This window comes from Portunus trituberculatus, chromosome 16, assembly GCF_017591435.1.
Source record: "Portunus trituberculatus isolate SZX2019 chromosome 16, ASM1759143v1, whole genome shotgun sequence".
Taxonomy (NCBI): Eukaryota; Metazoa; Arthropoda; class Malacostraca; order Decapoda; family Portunidae; genus Portunus; species Portunus trituberculatus.
In genome coordinates, this window is record NC_059270.1 from 10,860,445 (window position 1) to 10,879,737 (window position 19,293).

General features: G+C 38.0%; 1 protein-coding gene across 2 annotated transcripts in view; it reads right to left on the reverse strand.

Moving 5' to 3' along the window:
* Positions 1-19,293, reverse strand: part of LOC123504606 — a 105,434-nt gene that overhangs the window by 51,557 nt on the left and 34,584 nt on the right. For both annotated transcript variants that reach the window (XM_045255268.1, XM_045255267.1), the window contains exons 4-5: positions 13,143-13,372; positions 12,112-12,222 (exon numbers count right to left, since the gene is read on the reverse strand). In XM_045255268.1, coding sequence (XP_045111203.1) covers positions 12,112-12,222; positions 13,143-13,372 — 341 coding nt within the window. The remainder of the gene's footprint in view (positions 1-12,111; positions 12,223-13,142; positions 13,373-19,293) is intronic.

Sequence of the window (19,293 nt, forward strand, 5' to 3'; positions counted from 1 at the left end):
TTTATCCTTTTTTTTTCTCTGTAGGTATTCCTCTATAAAGTAATTGCACTGACGAACCAATACCTCATTCAATACCCACGTAATAAAAAAGAAAGAAAATGGAAAAGAAAAAACTTGAAAGCAGTGTACAAATGCATCGCGGACACTGACACCTAGAAACTTGAAGGGTTAGAAAGCTACAAGAGAGAAAAACTTTGAATGACAAAAAAAAAAAAAAAATAATAATAATGTGTGTGTGTGTGTGTGTGTGTGTGTGTGTGTGTGTGTGTGTGTGTGTGTGTCAAGAATGGTGATGAACGTACATTTTTTCCCATGAACGTACATTTTTTTCCCATTGAGGTATGTGGAGTCGTCCTGAGCCGCATGAGCGAGATGTTGATAGAGAGCAGGAGAGATTTTTGAGCCGCAGCAGAGCATTCACGAAGGACGCTCACTGTCTCCTGCTACTCTCGCACACGCCAGAGCCAATATATGCCACATTCTTTTTACCTTCATTAGATATAGACGAAGATCTTACATATTTTGCATACAGCCTTTCTGCCTGTTATAAAAATGGGGCAGTCATGTCTATACGAAAATAGTATGATTGAGATATTAAGTAGCTGCTGGTGGCTCGCATGACAATATACACGAGCTCATATATCAGCAATGAGTTCGCATGACCCACAGCTTGAGGTAATATGCCGCAACAGACTTAAACTTTAACCCAAACATATATTGATTTCGCATAATAATTGGAATGATGTTATAGTCGGCACTGAGCCTTACAATAATGAGTTGCTTCTTCTATATCATCCAGATATCAAAGTTAAGTGCAACGAATCCTGAGTTAACAAGCCTGGTGGTAAAACAAATGATGTACACAACCTTGCATTCAGTGGATTGTTGGGCACTGCTCATGTCCCAGTGGTTAGAACAGCAACTAAAGCACGCACAATTGTGGATAAAGTCGTTTGAAGACATTGGTACGGTTCACACAGTACGGCGCAGCACAAGCAGAGATCCACATGCCGGAGTGTGTTCTTTTACTGTACATTCACACAAAATACTTTATGGAATCACCTAACTGATAGGAAAGCCCACACCTTTTAAACAAATTCATATAAAATGCATTGTTGCCTTGATTATTGTGTGTCAGTGATTAATTCATGTCAAAATAATATTCTCATCAAAATGTACTGTTTGTCTTTTGACCTTCGTTTTCGGTCAAAATATATATACATACATTTTATATTAATTTTACCACTGTGTTTGAATTGTTTTAGTTAACGTTTTCATCATGTTATCATATTCAATTATATATTCATCGTTCAACAATTTACATTTAGTAGTATGCAGTTATTCATAATTTCATGTTGTTGGGCAGTTTAAATTTGCTATTCATTTATATATTTTTTTCTCCAAATTTTTCACTTACAGTCAACCAACGTGCTATTTAATTTATCATAATATTACATAGGTCTGTTGGATGCGAAGCAAGTTTACCTACTGAACTTAAAATCAAAATACAATGGTAACTTCGTGTGTGTGTGTTAGTGCGCCCCACAGAATGCATGTACTAATGAGTGTCTTTCCTTCAGAGCTTCATAGTAAGCCAATTTTGTAATGTACCATGCGCTAACACTCGTTCGTAATATAATGGTGTAGATTCACAGATCTTGACCTAAAGCTCCTGTCAGCAATAATTCTGTATTTATTCTCGGAGGCTGAGATGGCCGGCCCTCCTGTAGGTGGATGATGGTTGGTTATCCTCCACCCGTGTTCGCACAGGCAGAAGTATTTTGGCGGTGCCTTTGCAGAGGCTCACGCCAGTCCCCACAGCTCCCTAGTGCAATCATCATGGAAGATACGGCTGCCAGGAAGCATGTGGATGCCCTTGGACCACTCAGCGTATCTTGAAAGATGGCTTTGGCGCTCGGAACTCGGGTCACACAGAGTTCACCACGTCCAAACACACACACACACACACACACACACACACACACACACACACACACACACACACACACACACACACACACACACACACACACACACACACACACACACTTATACAGATAGATAGATATTTATTGACCACAAATGCACATATAACAAACAATATACCTTGAAACATAAAAATATGATTTGCAGTCCATAACACTTAAAATCAGTTTAAAACCTTATGGTGTGTAGTTAAACCTTTACCATTGGATTTATTTATTTACAAATAACATATATTTACCTCTTCCGTCACTCCTTAGAAGTAATACAAAGTCTGTTACTCCCAAGTAGGCACATAAAATCAACTATTGTAATTGTATAAAAGGTAGCACCGTTCTTATTAATCTATAAAACTTTATGATTATATACCCAATTATTTGGTATACTGTTAATTGACTAAGAATATGTTAACAGGATTTCATAAGAAATCTTTGGCACTTCGTTAACATTCATTAGCATCAGTTGTTGCCACGAGTCAAAGCGATACAAGTCACGTATTGGTTGGGTATGAGGACATGATTCTACCACGTGCAGCTCCGTTTGTACAGCACCGCACGTGCATACTCTCTCTTCTACAGGGATGCGCCCTCTACCTCTCCTGTTCCACCTTCCCGTCTCTGTTGCCAGACTGTGCCCACATACACGAAGTTTGGTGAATAAGACTCTATGTATTTCATTGACACATCTAGCACGGTATACATCATGGATCTCTAGGCTTGGGTTCAGAGACTTATATATTATCCTACGTGAGGTGGTGGATTCTAATATAGATTGCTTCACTTCTTCCATTCCCGCACTGAGATCATTCTTAACATTAAAAATGAGATCGTTTACAAACCGACTAGTGGGTGTATTTGTTGCCAAAACAAGCTTCACCGTGTATACCCAAGGGTCGTCTACCATATCCCTTCTTTCCATCCAGGCTTTTCTAAAATAGTTACTGCTCTCTATATGGTGTAAACCATTGTAAGATACGGTTACTTACTACCATGTCATAAAGTTTCGCTATTGTATTGATTACATTAGTTAATACCACGGTAGTTACAAGGAAGAGACCTGTCACCACGTTTAAATATCGAGAACAGTTTAGCCATTCGCCAAGAGGAAGGGTAACATCTGCTTGTGTGTGTGTGTGTGTGTGTGTGTGTGTGTGTGTGTGTGTGTGTGTGTGTGTGTGTGTGTGTGTGTGTGTGTGTGTGTGTGTGTGTGTGTGTGTGTGTGTGTGTGTGTGTGTGTGTGTGTGTGTGTGTGTGTGTGTGTGTGTGTGTGTGTGTGTGTGTGTGTGTGTGTGTGTGTGTGTGTGTGTGAGGTGGATGATGAAGGCATGAGAAGCATTGGAGTAAGGAGTAGGGACGGGAAGGTGAGTGTGGAGAGGGAGAGGAAGAAGCCAGGCCTATGATACACGTCAGAAGAAGCTGACAGCTGCCATAAGAAAAAAAAAATAAATAAAAGGATGACAAATGTCACTCTTATTATAATAATTTTCAAGAAAAATGCTTCATGAAGTATGGAGCCGACTACACATACACACTAGCAAATCAATCTGCATAATCTTTGTGTACATAAACACATGAATGAATTAAAAAGATAAATAAAGAAATAAAAACAGAGGATGGAATAATACCATTGTAGGGAAGCTTGAGCCCAGCCTGCCCCCAGACACTACCCCTGACAGGTGGCGGTGATGGGCAACCACGCAGCAAAAAGGTCAAAAAGTCAAGGAGAATGAAACTCGGCTGTGGCTGGGAGAAAATTGCTTGTCTTAACCTGGCTGGATCCACGTTTCTCATGTGAGATCTGCGACTACGAAGAAAAGCCTTGAGCAACCGCAAAGTTCAGGAAAAAAATGCACTACAGTATTTTTCCACATTTTTTTCACCGAGATATCTGGGGAGTCCAGGAACTTAAAGGGGTTGCACGCAGCCCAAAGAAACCACGCAAATACTGCACAGACGATTAGTTTTCGTGAATATTCTCTAATCGATCTCATACAACCGTACTGATCATTGTGCATTAAATATCGACGTTGTCTTATACAAGAGGAATGTATATTCTATGCAGGTAAAGAGTTAGATTTGTGTGGTTGAGAGAATGTGCTTAAGAGTGACGAAAAGGTATGAAAGATTATCCATTTCCTTCAGTATAAGCGATCTAGCGGAAAATGCATCTTTTCCTTGAATAAAATATTTTTGCTTTCAACACCCTCCTGGATCTGATGCCGCTGCGAGTGACGCAAAGTGAGACGGACATTTTGTGCCACGGTGCTCAGCCAGTATGCATGTTTTACCACACACACACACACACACACACACACACACACACACACACACACACACACACACACACACACACACACACACACACACACACACACACACACACACACACACACACACACACACACACACACACACACACAAAAGAACATAAGAAAATTAAGAAAGCTGCATAAATCCGTCAGGCCTACTGTGACAGTCCCTGTGTGAACAAAACTACCTAAATCCACCTATCATCCCTATACATAAATTTGACTAATCATTTAAAGCTTCCTATTTGCTCATCACTAACAACATAATTACTGACTTCTTTCCATTCATCTACCACTGTTAGAGAACAATTTCCTTCTCATTTCTTTCCTTAACTTAAATTTCTCAAGCTTGGACACATTATCTCTGGTTGTATTCTGTATGAACTTTACTGACGTCCCTTTGTTCTAACTAGTGTACCATTTAAATGCTTCTATCAGATCCCCTCTTGACCTACATCTATTTAAGGAATGCAAATTTAGTATCTTCAATCTCGCTTCGTATGGAATATCCCTCATTCCCTGTATCCTTTTAGACATTCTCCTTGGCACTGATTCTAATAGGTATATATCCTTCCTATAATGTAAGGACCAGAACCGTACAGCATAACCTAGACCCGCGCCAAATACAACCTTGATATTATTTCGGGATTTCTGTTTTTAATACTCCCAAAAATTAATCCTAGTGCCTATTTGTCTCATTTCTAGCTTCTATATGCATTGTTTTCTTGGACCAGGATCGGTGCGAACTGTAACTCCTAAATCTTTTACATATTTAGAACTTACCAGGAAGGGGCTCGTTGTTTATTATGTACCTACTGTCTGGATTTCCCCTACCTATGCTCAGTACTTTGCATTTGTCAATGTTGAAATGTATTTGCTATCTGTCTGTCCATTCATTCATCCTATCTAAATCTTCCTTCAAGTCTGACCTGATTAATGTACCTATCTTTCTGTCATCCGCAAATTTACAAACATCTCTACTAGTTCCCCTATCGAAATCATATATATTAAACTATATATATAAAAAATATCAATGGCCCTAAAACAGATCCCTGTGACATCCCACTAATTAAATGGTCCCACTCGGAATTTAGAGCCGTTTTTTAGAAACCTCTGCCACTTATCTCCTAACCAAGATTTGATGCAACCTAAAGCATTTTCCTCTATCCCGTGAACCATAAGCTTCTGAAGCCTTATCAAACGCTTTACTGAAATCTAGGTATACGATATCATAACTATCATCATTATTTGTTGCTTCATTAACGCAACTATAAAAACTCAACAAGTTTGTAAGGCACTTCTTTGTAAAGCCGTGCTGGGAGTGGTTTATTAAGTTGTGTGTGTCCTAATGCATTTTGATATTATTGATTCCACTAATTTACCTACAATTAAAGTTAAACTAACAATCAGACGCTAGATTTTTATATATTTTTTAAATATATGTACAACATGGCTTGCCTCTACATTATCGGTACCTCACCTGACTCTAGTGACATTCTAAAGACCGATGCTAACGGCTCACTGACGACCTCATGCATGCCTTAAGTACGCTTTGGTATATTTTGTCAGGTCCTGGTAACTTGAATTTCTTTTAGTTTCTCTATCTCCTGTTCTACCATATCCTTAGTTATGAAAATATCTGTAAGCTTCTCACTCCTTTCTGCTCTAAAATCTGTTCACCATCTAGAATTTCCTGCATGTTTTTCTGAGTAGACAGTTAAAAATTACTCGTTCATTTCACGAATCTCCTCCCCAGAACTAACCAGCTCTCCGTTAGCTGCCTTTAAAGAACCTATCTCTTCTGTATTTTTCGTCTTATATACCTGAAAAATCCCTTTGGATCAGTCTTTGCCAGGCTGCCGACCTTCAAATAATTGTTTTTAGCTTTCCTCGTTAACTTCTTAACCTATTTCAACTAATTCGTTATAGCGTTGCCTTAAAACCTTATGTTCTGACTTTAATCTCCTATACATATTTCTCTTCCGTCTTATGCAGTGTTTCAATATATCTGTCATCCACTTCGGATCATTCCTGTGTGATCTTATTGTTCTACATAGGATATGAGCTACTTGGCCTGTATGTAATCTATCAATAAAATAACTATACACCTTGTTAACATAAACCTGCCATGATCCCCACACTTCGGCCCTTTCAATCTCTTTCAACCTCACATTACCCATCTCAGCATGACCTGACTCAGACCACACTTCACTTAGTTCTCTCTCACCCCTCTGTCTATCATTTCTCACATTACGTTATAATATTACAAGAAAATATTGCAAAGGCAGTGCCTAGTAAACTATGTAAATAGCAATAAACATGCGTACATGTGTATACCCGCGCACACATGTACGTACAAACACACACACACACACACACACACACACACACACACACACACACACACACACACACACACACACACACAGGCAAGCACGTTTATTGCTACTTATATAGTTTACTACTGCCTTTCGCAATATTTTCTTGTATAAGCCCATCATATACGCGTTTTTCTACCAAACAACATAAAGAATCAATTACACCCCTGTGAGACTGTGAGACATCTTACTACTCGTATACCTCTGTGCAAATGCTGCAGGTCCCACGCAACTCACCCCCACACGCTGCGGAGTATCTACTAATGTTAAAATAATACCCAGCTACTTTTCAAATTTTACGCAGCATTCCTCCGACACAGAACCTCAACATTTTCCCAGTACCCTGAATACATGTGCAAATCATTTTCTATATATTTTCTTTTTAGTTTATTTATCTATTTATCTATCTATCTATTATTATTATATTTATTATTACTATTATTATTATTACTATTATTATTATTATCATTATTATTATTATTATTATTATTATTATTATTATTATCATTATCATTATTATTACTATTATGTTTATTATCATTTTTATCATTTTTGCTATTATTGTTATTATCATTAATATAATTATTATTATTGTTATCATTATTAATTTTATCATCATTACACCCGTCACAAGAAACTATTATTTTTCCGCTATCTATTATTACTTACTTTGCATGTCTTTCCACGCATGCACTTTAACGATCATCTGACCGTGACTTATCAAAAGAGTAAGAAGGCATCATAACTGTAATGCTACTAAATGTCATTATGCAACGAACGCACACACATATACACACAGGAAATCGTGAAATCTCTTATTACAAAATTTCCCTGAAATAAATAAATTAATTAATTAATTCTTCTGTGATTAAGTATGAAATATATAATACATGGTTTCCTCATCATTTTACTGAGAATTGTTATACCTTCCTCTACTAGATGTATACTTCACAATTAAATTTTCCTCAGTCTCTCGTAACTGATGAGCTGTTTTTTGTTACCGTACCCATTAGTCCAGCACTGCACGCTCGTATTCTCCAAAAGTGATCTGTATGACATGTTGCATCAAATTAGCATAATTTCCGTATGTAACGTTTCCATTTCCATATCGTTACGGGAATGATTAATTGTCTTTCACTCTCCACATGGATATGGAGTCCATACATGGGTTAAAGTAATGAGGTATTTGGTAAACTGATCATTTACTGTTATTTTTATGTCTTTTGCTATAATCATTAACCTGCTTTTTGCTTACCTTTAACAAGAAACTATTATTTTCTGTATCATAAAAATACCACATTAAGAAAAAAACAGGTTTACTTATGGTTATCATTTTTGAGAAACATTCGAGAAGTGGTGTTGCTTTGTGCCTTTTCTGAACATGAACTTTCGGTTATGAAAACTAAGCCGGCCATATGTTTGCTGTCATATCAATTTGTTTTTACCTCTTCCTTGAAATCATGCAACATTATATTCCGCCAAGTTTCTGGGTTGCACTTACATTATTACTCTATCTTTCCACACATTTGATTTTATTTGATATTTCACTCATGCTACTGTAGCTCTTATTTCCACTGTAGTATCTTTTCGCCACTTACACATTGTATAGCGCATCTCAGGTATCGCAAATTATGTAAATCATGCCTTGCTTTCTCTGCATATCACCGTCTTAATTCATCCAAGATGTTTACAGAGGCGCTGATGCAGTTCATATGATACTTATATTTACAACTGAAACGTTATTGCTGGCAAAGGATCATTGCTTACACAACGAAAAATACTAATCTTTCTATATTAACCAACACGTAACATATCGTCAGAAAGACAATGAGAAGACACCTACATGTCACCAAAATTGTACTGAAGAATCGCTACTTGATGAAACAGCGTTCGCACCGAAATTTTTACGTAAAGCGACAGTTCATTTCAAGGATTTGTAATATATATATATATATATATATATATATATATATATATATATATATATATATATATATATATATATATATATATATATATATATATATATATATATATATATATATATATATATATATATATATATAGCATCTTTACTCTTTCATATTTCTTTGGTTCTCTAGTAGCTAATCCTTATGCCCAAGGGAATGCTGCTCTCACACCACCACCCTTCCCATGTGTGTGTGTGTGTGTGTGTGTGTGTGTGTGTGTGTGTGTGTGTGTGTGTGTGTGTGTGTGTGTGTGTGTGTGTGTGTGTGTGTGTGTGTGTGTGTGTGTGTGTGTGTGTGTGTGTGTGTGTGTGTGTGTATATATATATATATATATATATATATATATATATATATATATATATATATATATATATATATAGAGAGAGAGAGAGAGAGAGAGAGAGAGAGAGAGAGAGAGAGAGAGAGAGAGAGAGAGAGAGAGAGAGAGAGAGAGAGAGAGAGAGAGAGAGAGAGAGAGAGAGAGAGAGAGAGAGAGAGAGAGAGAGAGAGAGAGAGAGAGAGAGAGAGAGAGAGAGAGAGAGAGAGAGAGAGAGAGAGAGAGAGAGAGAGAGAGAGAGAGAGAGAGAGAGAGAGAGAGAGAGAGAGAGAGAGAGAGAGAGAGAGAGAGAGAGAGAGAGAGAGAGAGAGAGAGAGAGAGAGAGAGAGAGAGAGAGAGAGAGAGAGAGAGAGAGAGAGAGAGAGAGAGAGAGAGAGAGAGAGAGAGAGAGAGAGAGAGAGAGAGAGAGAGAGAGAGAGAGAGAGAGAGAGAGAGAGAGGGTGAAGGAATAGGAAAAGGAAAGGCACGGGAAGAGGGAGTTGGAGGGGTTAGACGAACAAGACGTATAAATACACGACAGGGCAGCTTTGACCAACGACAGCTGCCCTGAAAAACGGATGACACGTGTCACTTTTGTTATAAATATAGGTAGCAAAATTGTTCCATCAAGTAGAGAGTCGACTGTACCTAGAATAAAAAAAAAAAATAAAAATAAAGCATCACAAAGACTATATGGTACAAAGAGAATTCCATAGAGAGAAAGATTAATTCACGTCATAATACGTATTTCCATAAAGATACCGACTTTCACAAATGTATGAAGTCTTTATATTAATCTCTCTCTCTCTCTCTCTCTCTCTCTCTCTCTCTCTCTCTCTCTCTCTCTCTCTCTCTCTCTCTCTCCCTCTCTCTCTCCCTAGCTCTGGAATTATTCACCCGATGTGTCCTTCATTTCGATTTCATCCTCCTCAATAAACGTCACATAGATAAGATCACCTGTCAGTCGCCGGCCTCTTAATCAAACTCGATATTCGCATAATCTTTATTAACTTTCCTTTGCCAAAAGTTAAATTTCTTCACTTAAAGTTCTCCTTTACACAATTAATCATCTCTGACAATGCATCCACCTCACTATCACCAGGCATCTGTTCTTTTACTAGGATTTTCAATGCTCATTGTTTTCATCTATATAAATATGTCTTTTCTTATTCGTATTCAATCTGGCTTGTTTCTGATCACCTGTATTAAATATATATTGATTCTAATATATTCCCTTTATGTGTACGTTACTTCCTCACTTCAGTTTTGCATTTTCTCTTGCATAATTTAGTTTATTTCTGTATACCTTTACTATTTCCGACACGTTCAATTTTGTTATGATCTACATACACATTTTTTTTTTTTTGTTATTCAATTCCACTTCGTCATGTTTCCTTCGCTCACATGTGATTCAGTACTGTTTAATTTCTCTTCATATTTTTTTTTTCATTGCTAGTTCAATTTCATAATTTTTCCACACATAGTTTATAATGATAATTGTTGGTTCTCTTTTTTTCTTTTAGGTTTATTTGTACCTCAATAGTGTCTCCGATTTTCAGTCTTATTCTTTTTTATCGGCTTTCTTCTGATCATTGAACTTCCTATTCCTATCTTAACTTTTGACGTGACTGTTTTCTGAAAGGAGTTCATCTGGGAGTGCTTTGGTTCAATAATTTGAAGGACTTATTCATAAACAGGCGAATAAATAACATATCCGTGTGTTGGGACTTCTTACTTGTGACAACATATTCATGAATTTGTTAACAACGTACTACTAACGCTCACTCTATTCAACTTTGTACGTCCCATCACACGCGCGCACGCACACACACACACACACACACACACACACACACACACACACACACACACACACACACACAACTGGTATTGCTGTAGTTAGCGCACCCGGGTCAGGTCAGAAGTCATCGGGCAGACTTCTGTTCAGATGGAATGGAAAAACACACACGAGGTGAACTGACCATTCCGAACCAAGTTGATGTGGCACTACCTGACAGCCATGGTATAGTCTACTTCATTGGAGTTCAGTGTATAATCAAGATATATGTATGATATAAGTATGTTATAACATGTGGAGTTTCTGTTGTAAGGCTGCCATATACATGCAGATATACCGAAATATTATATCTATCACTATTATCTCTCTCTCTCTCTCTCTCTCTCTCTCTCTCTCTCTCTCTCTCTCTCTCTCTCTCTCTCTCTCTCTGCACTCATACAGGCTCATTTCAATCTCCTAGAATGGTGGTACTTTTCCCGTACTTTATTCTGTCGTAAGTTTCCTGCACCGCGATGTAAAACTCTTTCCAACTCATCCAGTGTTGGAGGGAAACACCAAGATGAAGCTGATCCCCGCCGCTTCTGAATTGAATGGTTCTCTTATTATTCTTTCTTTCTGATAAATCGAATCGCCTGCTCTCTCTGCTATGGAGGAATTGAACATAAAATCAATCCTGTGGTTTCCTTTTCCTCTTTAAAGATGTACTGGAATCTCCACTCACTCAGAATATTACAGGAGCACGCAAATTATGATGTGAGTCTATGCATGTATTAGCGATTTCTCTCTCTCTCTCTCTCTCTCTCTCTCTCTCTCTCTCTCTCTCTCTCTCTCTCTCTCTCTCTCTCTCTCTCTGTGTCTCTCTGTGTGTGTGTGTGTGTGTGTGTGTGTGTGTGTGTGTGTGTGTGTGTGTGTGTGTGTGTGTGTGTGTGTGTGTGTGTGTGTGTGTGTGTGTGTGTGTGTGTGTGTGTGTGTGTGTTTTCCTGTCTGTCTGCATGTCTGTCTGTTTGTTTTTCTATCTGTCTGTTTATCTGTCCGTCCGTCCGTCCCTCCCTTTATTCAATCTCATCTCAATGTGTATTAACTAGTTTTGTTATTTGTAATGGAACTATTTCCCACTAAATTCCACTAATTCTCGAGTTCGTAGTACACCATACACTCTAATCACTCAGTCAGATGCTTCTCGGCTCTTTGGTTAAGATCAAAGTGTTCAAAGAGTAGTGGCACATTCACGCTTGCTCAGATCATTTTTGCATCAACACCTGACCACACTCCCATTGCACACAACCATACTAAACCACTGCATTCAGGCGGAGGGCCACACTGAACCACATCAACTTGACCGCTACACCAACACTCACCCCCAGAACTGAGACACATCATCCTGACGACGGTGCCATCCCCATAAGGCCCGATGGGACCCTCTAGGCGATGGCCAGAACCGTCTTGGATCCTCGGAAAGCCGGGCGGGTCTGTGAGATGGGAGAGAAGCAAGGCCACGTAGTGAGGGGAGGGGAGACTATGTCGTGAGAAGAGAACGCAAAATGTTGATGATGCAGCAATGAAATACTTCCAGCCTCATAACATATTTGCTACCACCCATTAGGTGAGCCTGCATTTTCATTTCATATTCATGTATTCATTTATTCATTGTACCTTCATATTCAACAATTCTGGTTTCCAATTCAAACTTTCATCATCTATTATTTTCAGCTGTCAGTGATCAATATCATGGCAAAATGTTTAATGAATAATCTTATTATTGATTGACGCCCCAAACCCTCAAGGTCCTCATACACTATCAACCATGATTGAGTGATCACATCCATAGTGTGTGGATAAGATAGAAGGATTGCTCAAATGACTGAAGATGACTGAAAAGGGTCCATCCAACACGGTTTGAAATTTAGCCGTAAATAATGACGTTTGCACAATCATAATTAACGGTGTGTGACAATCATTGAGCAAAAACGTCATCCTTTAATGCATGGCCACGGACAGTATTCCTATAGGACACTCGGGAGTTTTGAGAATAAATCTTTGAAGTACACCGAAGTCTCTAAGCATTGTCTAAGATCAAATGTGACGATTAAAAGAAAAAAAAATTCCTTAGGAAATTCTTGAAGTCTACAATAGAGATTACAAGTTACTGATGAAGGTTGTCATGGATGAATTCATGCCTTTTCTTAAGCTAATCCTTCATCCACACCTTTCTTTTCCTTTTCTTATACAGTTCCATGCATCTTGACTGGATGAAATAAACGACAACTTATGACTGCACAATCCTATTACTAGACTTTAGCCAAAACCAAAGACTTGACTGCGTAATCATGACTGATAGTGTATAGAGCTCTTTGATAATAAATTGCGAGTGTTGGCGGTGAATACTCACCACTGACGGTGAGTGTGACTCGCTGGGTCCAGGACGGCGAGGCTCGGAAGTGCACCTTACAAGTGTACTTGCCCTCGTCCTGGCCCCGAACGTCCCTCACCAGCAGATGAGCAGGGGTGAGCGAGGTGTCGAACCAGGCCCGCTGCTCCACTCCCCAGGCTTCCTCGTCCCCCCATTGGTGTGGGCGTCCTGCACTGCTAGGCCTCCCGTCCAAGCCACGGGAATCGTAGCTACAGGAGAGAAAGGATAATTTTCATAATGTACTTATAATTAGAAAGCTTAATAGTATTCATTAAGTATAAATGAAATTGAGTATTTAGTCCGTGTTATGGGTGCATGCAGCTTAATACTTGAGAACGCTGAGCGAGCGATGTCGATGAAATGTGTCTATTGTACACAAATAACATAAATTTCTCCTGTTATGTTGCACTCAGAATTTGAGTTGATCGATACGTTGCACGGTGCACAGTTCAAAGCACTTTAAGACTCCAAGTCATAAGAACATTTTAAACAACTTATGAATGTAACAGGCTTCGGCTTAAAGAAGAGTAAAGCTCAATATTTTCTTTTTTATAAATAAAGAAAAAAAAGTAAAAAAATATTTGCGTGTCGATATATTCAAAATGAAAATAAAAGTTGATATTATATTCCTTTTGAAGCGAAGAATAGAAAAGAATGTAAGAGCCTCACTGTCTTGTAGGCGATAAGGATTCCTCAATATTGCTGTCTGTTAATATATTTTCAAGGGTGCATTTTCAACAATCCACGAACACCTAAACACATGCAAGGAAATACTCTGCAAGAGATGCATCACGAAATCTTGAAAAGTATAATGCACTTATTTTGCTCTTTGTGCAAGTGAATATGACCTGATCACATATTTAGGCTTAATTCATATCACGGTCGTCAGTGGAGCGAGTATAGTACACACATACTGCAGAGCTCCAAGCCAACATCTTAATACGGCGAGCAAGATTAAGTCACACAAACGTTTGCCGTGCATGAGAGGTGATCTCTTAAAATAAAATGAAAATTATTGTTTCATTTATGCAATAAAAATTCTATATACATTCCTGTTGTTTTATGATCATATCGAAGACACAACGTTGAAATATGGAAAAACAAATAAAAAATATCTGAAAAATATACTTTTTTGCAACCGACGTTGAATTTGGGGCATTCGTTCCTACATAATTCATTCAGGCAACAAGACTATTGTTGTTATCGCATATAAAATGATAACCAAACATTGTAAACTCTGCATAAAACAGCAAAAAATAGACAAACACAGCATTTCCCATCGATACACAAGGAAATTATATTCGAGCGACTAACCAAGCAAACAGCCATGAAAACAAATACATGCATAAATAATTACACAGACCGCCCACCGTCCCTCCACTCCCCTTTCTCTCTCTCTCTCTCTCTCTCTCTCTCTCTCTCTCTCTCTCTCTCTCTCTCTCTCTCTCTCTGCGATGGTGCTGCACGTTTTTCACTTCTCAATTCTTTGCAGCCATTACGTAATTCAAGATTGGTGCATGCATAGCCAAAGGAAGAAACACCGACATACTGTTGTAAGGAGCGGGAATATCTTAGCAGTCAAATTAATGAATTCACTGCACCTCTTCACGTCTTTAATTACCATACCCTTTACTTCATCATTGACATCATTATCATCTAAAAGAAAGTTGGATAGGTTCATAGCGGCCTCTTGCAGCTTCCCTCTTTTCTTATGTTCTTATGTTATTTATCTATGTCATCATCTTCATCATCATCATCATCATCTATTTTTTATGATTCCACAACACCACGAGGGGCCGCCGTGGTACAGTGGAACCATGCGTGCTTTGGGGTCCGAGGGGTCTCCAAGCGCACGGGTTCGAATCCTGTCCACGGTCCGAGTGTAGGTTGGGCTTCCTCACTCGGGCAATGGTTTCCTAGCGGGTGGGCTTTTAGATAGGAGGTATCCCGAAAAGTATCTTCTTTAGCCCATGAATTCCCGTGAAAAGCCCACATGGTATAAATAAAAAAAAAAAAAGACTTTCTGTTGATGAACCGTCTCTTCCAAGTCACCACAGCCAAATTTATTATGTCTTATTCATTATCTGTCCTACCATACTTCATTTTATTAACTGATGCCAATTTCCTGTAACTGTTGTTATTGTTGTTATTGCTGTTGCTCTCGGTTTCGTTCCTACTCTTATTGTTGCGAATGCTGGCCATGTCATTAATAATTGCTTTATATCATTGCCATTAGTATTAGTGATATTGTATTCCATGTTAGCTTCCTCTCTGAAAAAAAAAAGAAAAATGCATGAGCGTCGGGTGTAAAATGTTTCCTACTTAGCATTCACCGCCACAAATATCGCAGAGTAATGTTATTCGTGCGTAACTTTGCATTAACTCTTACAAGCACCCTATAGATAAAGCCAGACTGAACCAGGTGTTGAAATTGCATATCATTAAAACTAAAATCTCCTTTCCTCAGCCTCTCACCATCACTCCAAGCAGGGAGTTCGAGGTAAGCTATGTTGTGTTGGTTTATTGTTGATAAAATAAAGAACAAAACCATACTGACAGGATAACGTCACAATGGAGCACAAAGACAAAAAGATGTGGTAGTTATTCATACATAAAAAAAAGGTTTCATTTTCCTCCTCATAAATATTAAAATTCATAAAGTAATTGAATGAAATAATGTATTTTAATTTTGGGTGAGCTTTTATATTTTTTCGTCCTTTTTTTTCAGTCTCTTATTACAATTCACGGTGTCAAATCTACCATGGTTCACCTCCACTCTGTCCCACACTGGCGCAGTGTTGGAGCAGCGTTATCGCCAATGAAATAACTGCAAAACTATGGACACTTATAAAGAATACTCATGAAAAAATATCACGTTGTCTTCAAGTATAAAAATAACAAAACAAGTAGTAGTAGTAGTAGTAGTAGTAGTAGTAGTAGTAGTAGTAGTAGTAGTAGTAGTAGTAGTAGTAGTATTAATAAAAGTACGAGTAGTAGTAGTAGTAGTAGTAGTAGTAGTAGTAGTAGTAGTAGTAGTAGTAGTAGTAGTAGTAGTAGTAGTAGTAGCAGTAGCAGTAGCAGTAGCAGTAGCAGTAGTAGTAGTAGTAGTAGTAGTAGTAGTAACATTATCCCTATCTACTCATTACTACGAACCAACTAAAAATATCAAGAACTATTCAAAATTTTAAGTCTTAAAATAATTCATTATTAATAAAAAAAAAAATGAAAATGAAAGAAAATGGTAGCACGGTGATTAGACAATAAGTTAGGAGAAATGTGTTGATGTTAGGTTGATATTCATCGTTGGCAACTTCAGAATGTCTCATAAGAGAGTAAGGGAATATATTGCACAATTATTAAACTATAAGCTGTTTGTTCACAAATGTTTATAAAAAAGAAAATGACTGACACTGATGCGTAATCATAGTGATGGCCTGAAATAAATCTCCCTTCACTACCAGCACTAGAGTTAAGGAATAACTGCGTGTTTGACCAGAGAGATGCTTAAATGTACATGTAGATATCGTGTCCAGTGTCGTGTCAATATTCGTTTCGGACACGTGCACAAATTTTAAGTTGTATTGCATGCTAATGTTGAATAAAGTAATCAATAGTCATTACCATTCATATGCAAAAATTCATCACCACTTCAGTGCAAATCAGGAATGCGTGTTCCCAAGACTATAGTGTGTGTGTGTGTGTGTGTGTGTGTGTGTGTGTGTGTGTGTGTGTGTGTGTGTGTGTGTGTGTGTGTGTGTGTGTGTGTGTGTGTGTGTGTGTGTGTGTGTGTGTGTGTGTGTGTGTGTGTGTGTGTGTGTGGATGTGTGCGCACGCATAACAACACAAACCTTTATTCGTTTTCAGCCACACTTAACTTTCAGCATTTGCTCCACGTCTAGTTTCAACACCATGCCGCCTGTGTGAAGGTTGGTTCACGCCTCGCCTCCAGCCTTACCTTCTCCCGTGAAACATATAAAGAAGCTTAACAAAATCCTAAAAAGTCATTATTGTTTCAGATCTTACGAAATGGTGCAGAAGGATATGTTAAAACTGCCGAAGATTCTCAAGTCATTTACATAAAACCTTCTTTGCCAAACCTTGCACTCACAAAGGACTAATTTTGGTCGGTACGTGTTAAGTCTTCTTTATCATACCCTGTGCCTCCTTCGAACCTTAACGTTGAGAAAAAAAAAATCTAAAAGAAACAGTGATGATCATGAGAAATAAATTAATAAGTAGAGGACACTTGAAAGTGAGATTGAATACATAGTAGTAAATCATTTGATGGAATGTGCGTCATCCTGAATACCAATTAAGAGTTGTGCACTGTAACTGCTTCCGTTCCTAATTTTTCCGGGTTTTATCAAATTACCTCATTTCATTTATTCTTTTTGATGTTATTGTTGGCGGAGAGCGGGATATAACATTTAGTACATGCTCTTGGAAGGTAACTAATTTCAATTAGCGTTCTCTTCACCAGCCATATCATGTGATCCAGTCAACAGACTGACTATATACAATCTTTCATCTCTGGTTCTTGCTGTACTTTACTGTTATTTCCGTGACTGCTGCTCTGTGAACTTCTCAACACATTCCTTCCCTTTCCCATATCTATCTATCTATCTATCTATCTATCTATCTATCTATCTATCTATCTATCTATCTATATATATATATATATATATATATATATATATATATATATATATATATATATATATATATATATATATATATAGATAATAGATAGATAGATAGATAGATAGATAGATAGATAGATAGATAGATAGATAGATAGATAGATAGATAGATAGATTTATTTATTTATTTATTTTTATTTATTTATTTTTTCTGTGCAACAAGGAAACAAACCAAGGGGGACAAAAGATAGAAAAAAGGCCCATTTGAACTGCAAATTCACTAAAATTGGTAAAGAAATACCCAAGACAAGGACAAATGCCTTGAAACCTCTCTCTTAAAACAAATTAAGTCATAGAAAGATGGAAATACAGAAGTAGGCAAGGAGTTCCAGAGTTTACCAGAGAAAGGTATGAATGACTGAGAATACTGGTTAACTCTTGTATTAGAGAGTTGGACAGAATAGGGGTGAGAGGAAGAAGAAAGCCTTGTGCAGGGAGGCCGCAGAAGGACGGGAGGCATGCAGTTAGCAAGATCAGTAGAGCAGTAAGCATGAAAATACCGATAAAAGATTGAAAGAGATGCAACATTTGGGCGGTGAGAAAGAGGTTGAAGACAGTCAGTCAGAGGAGGAGAGTTGATGAGACGAAAAACTTTAGATTCCATCCTATCTAATAAAAGATGCCAAACATGCGAAAAGTACTCCACACAGAGCAGTTGGAGGGGCGAGAAAAACTGGCGGAGACGCCTCAGAACGCCAAACTTCAAAGAAGTTTTTAGCAAGAGATGAGAAGTGAAGTTTCCAGTTCTAATTATGGGTAAAGGACAGACCGAGGATATTCAATGTAGAAGAAGGAGACAGTTGAGTATCATTGAACAAAAGGAGATAGTTGTCTGGAAGGTTGTGTCTAGTTGGTAGATGGAGGAGTTGAGTTTTTGAGGCATTGAACACTCATAAGTTTTCTTTGCCTCATTCAGAAATCTTAGAAAGATCAGAAGTCAGACATTCTGTGGCGTTCCTGCGTGATCTGTTTCTCCCTGAATAGTTGGTCGTCTCTGAAAGGACATGGAAAGAAGTAGGGTGGAATTATCAGCGTAGGAGTGGATAGGGCAAAAAATTTGTTTAAGAACATCATAATGAATTATAGAAAGAGAATGGGTGACAGGACAGAACCCTGAGGAACACCGCTATTAATACATTTAGGAGAAGAACAGCGGCCGGTGGGAAAAGAAACTTGAGATAAAGTTCCAAAAAGATGGAGGTCAATTTTGAAATCAAAGCTTTATGCCAAACTCTATCAAAAGCTTTTGATATGTCTAACACAACAGTAAAAGTTTCACCAAAATCTCTAAAAGAGGATGACCAAGATTCAGTAAGAAAAGCCAGAAAATCACCAGTAGAGCGACCTTGACGGAAGCTATACTGACGATCAGATAGATAGTTGTGAAGTGACAGATGTTTAAGAAAATTCTTATTCAGGATAGATTCAAA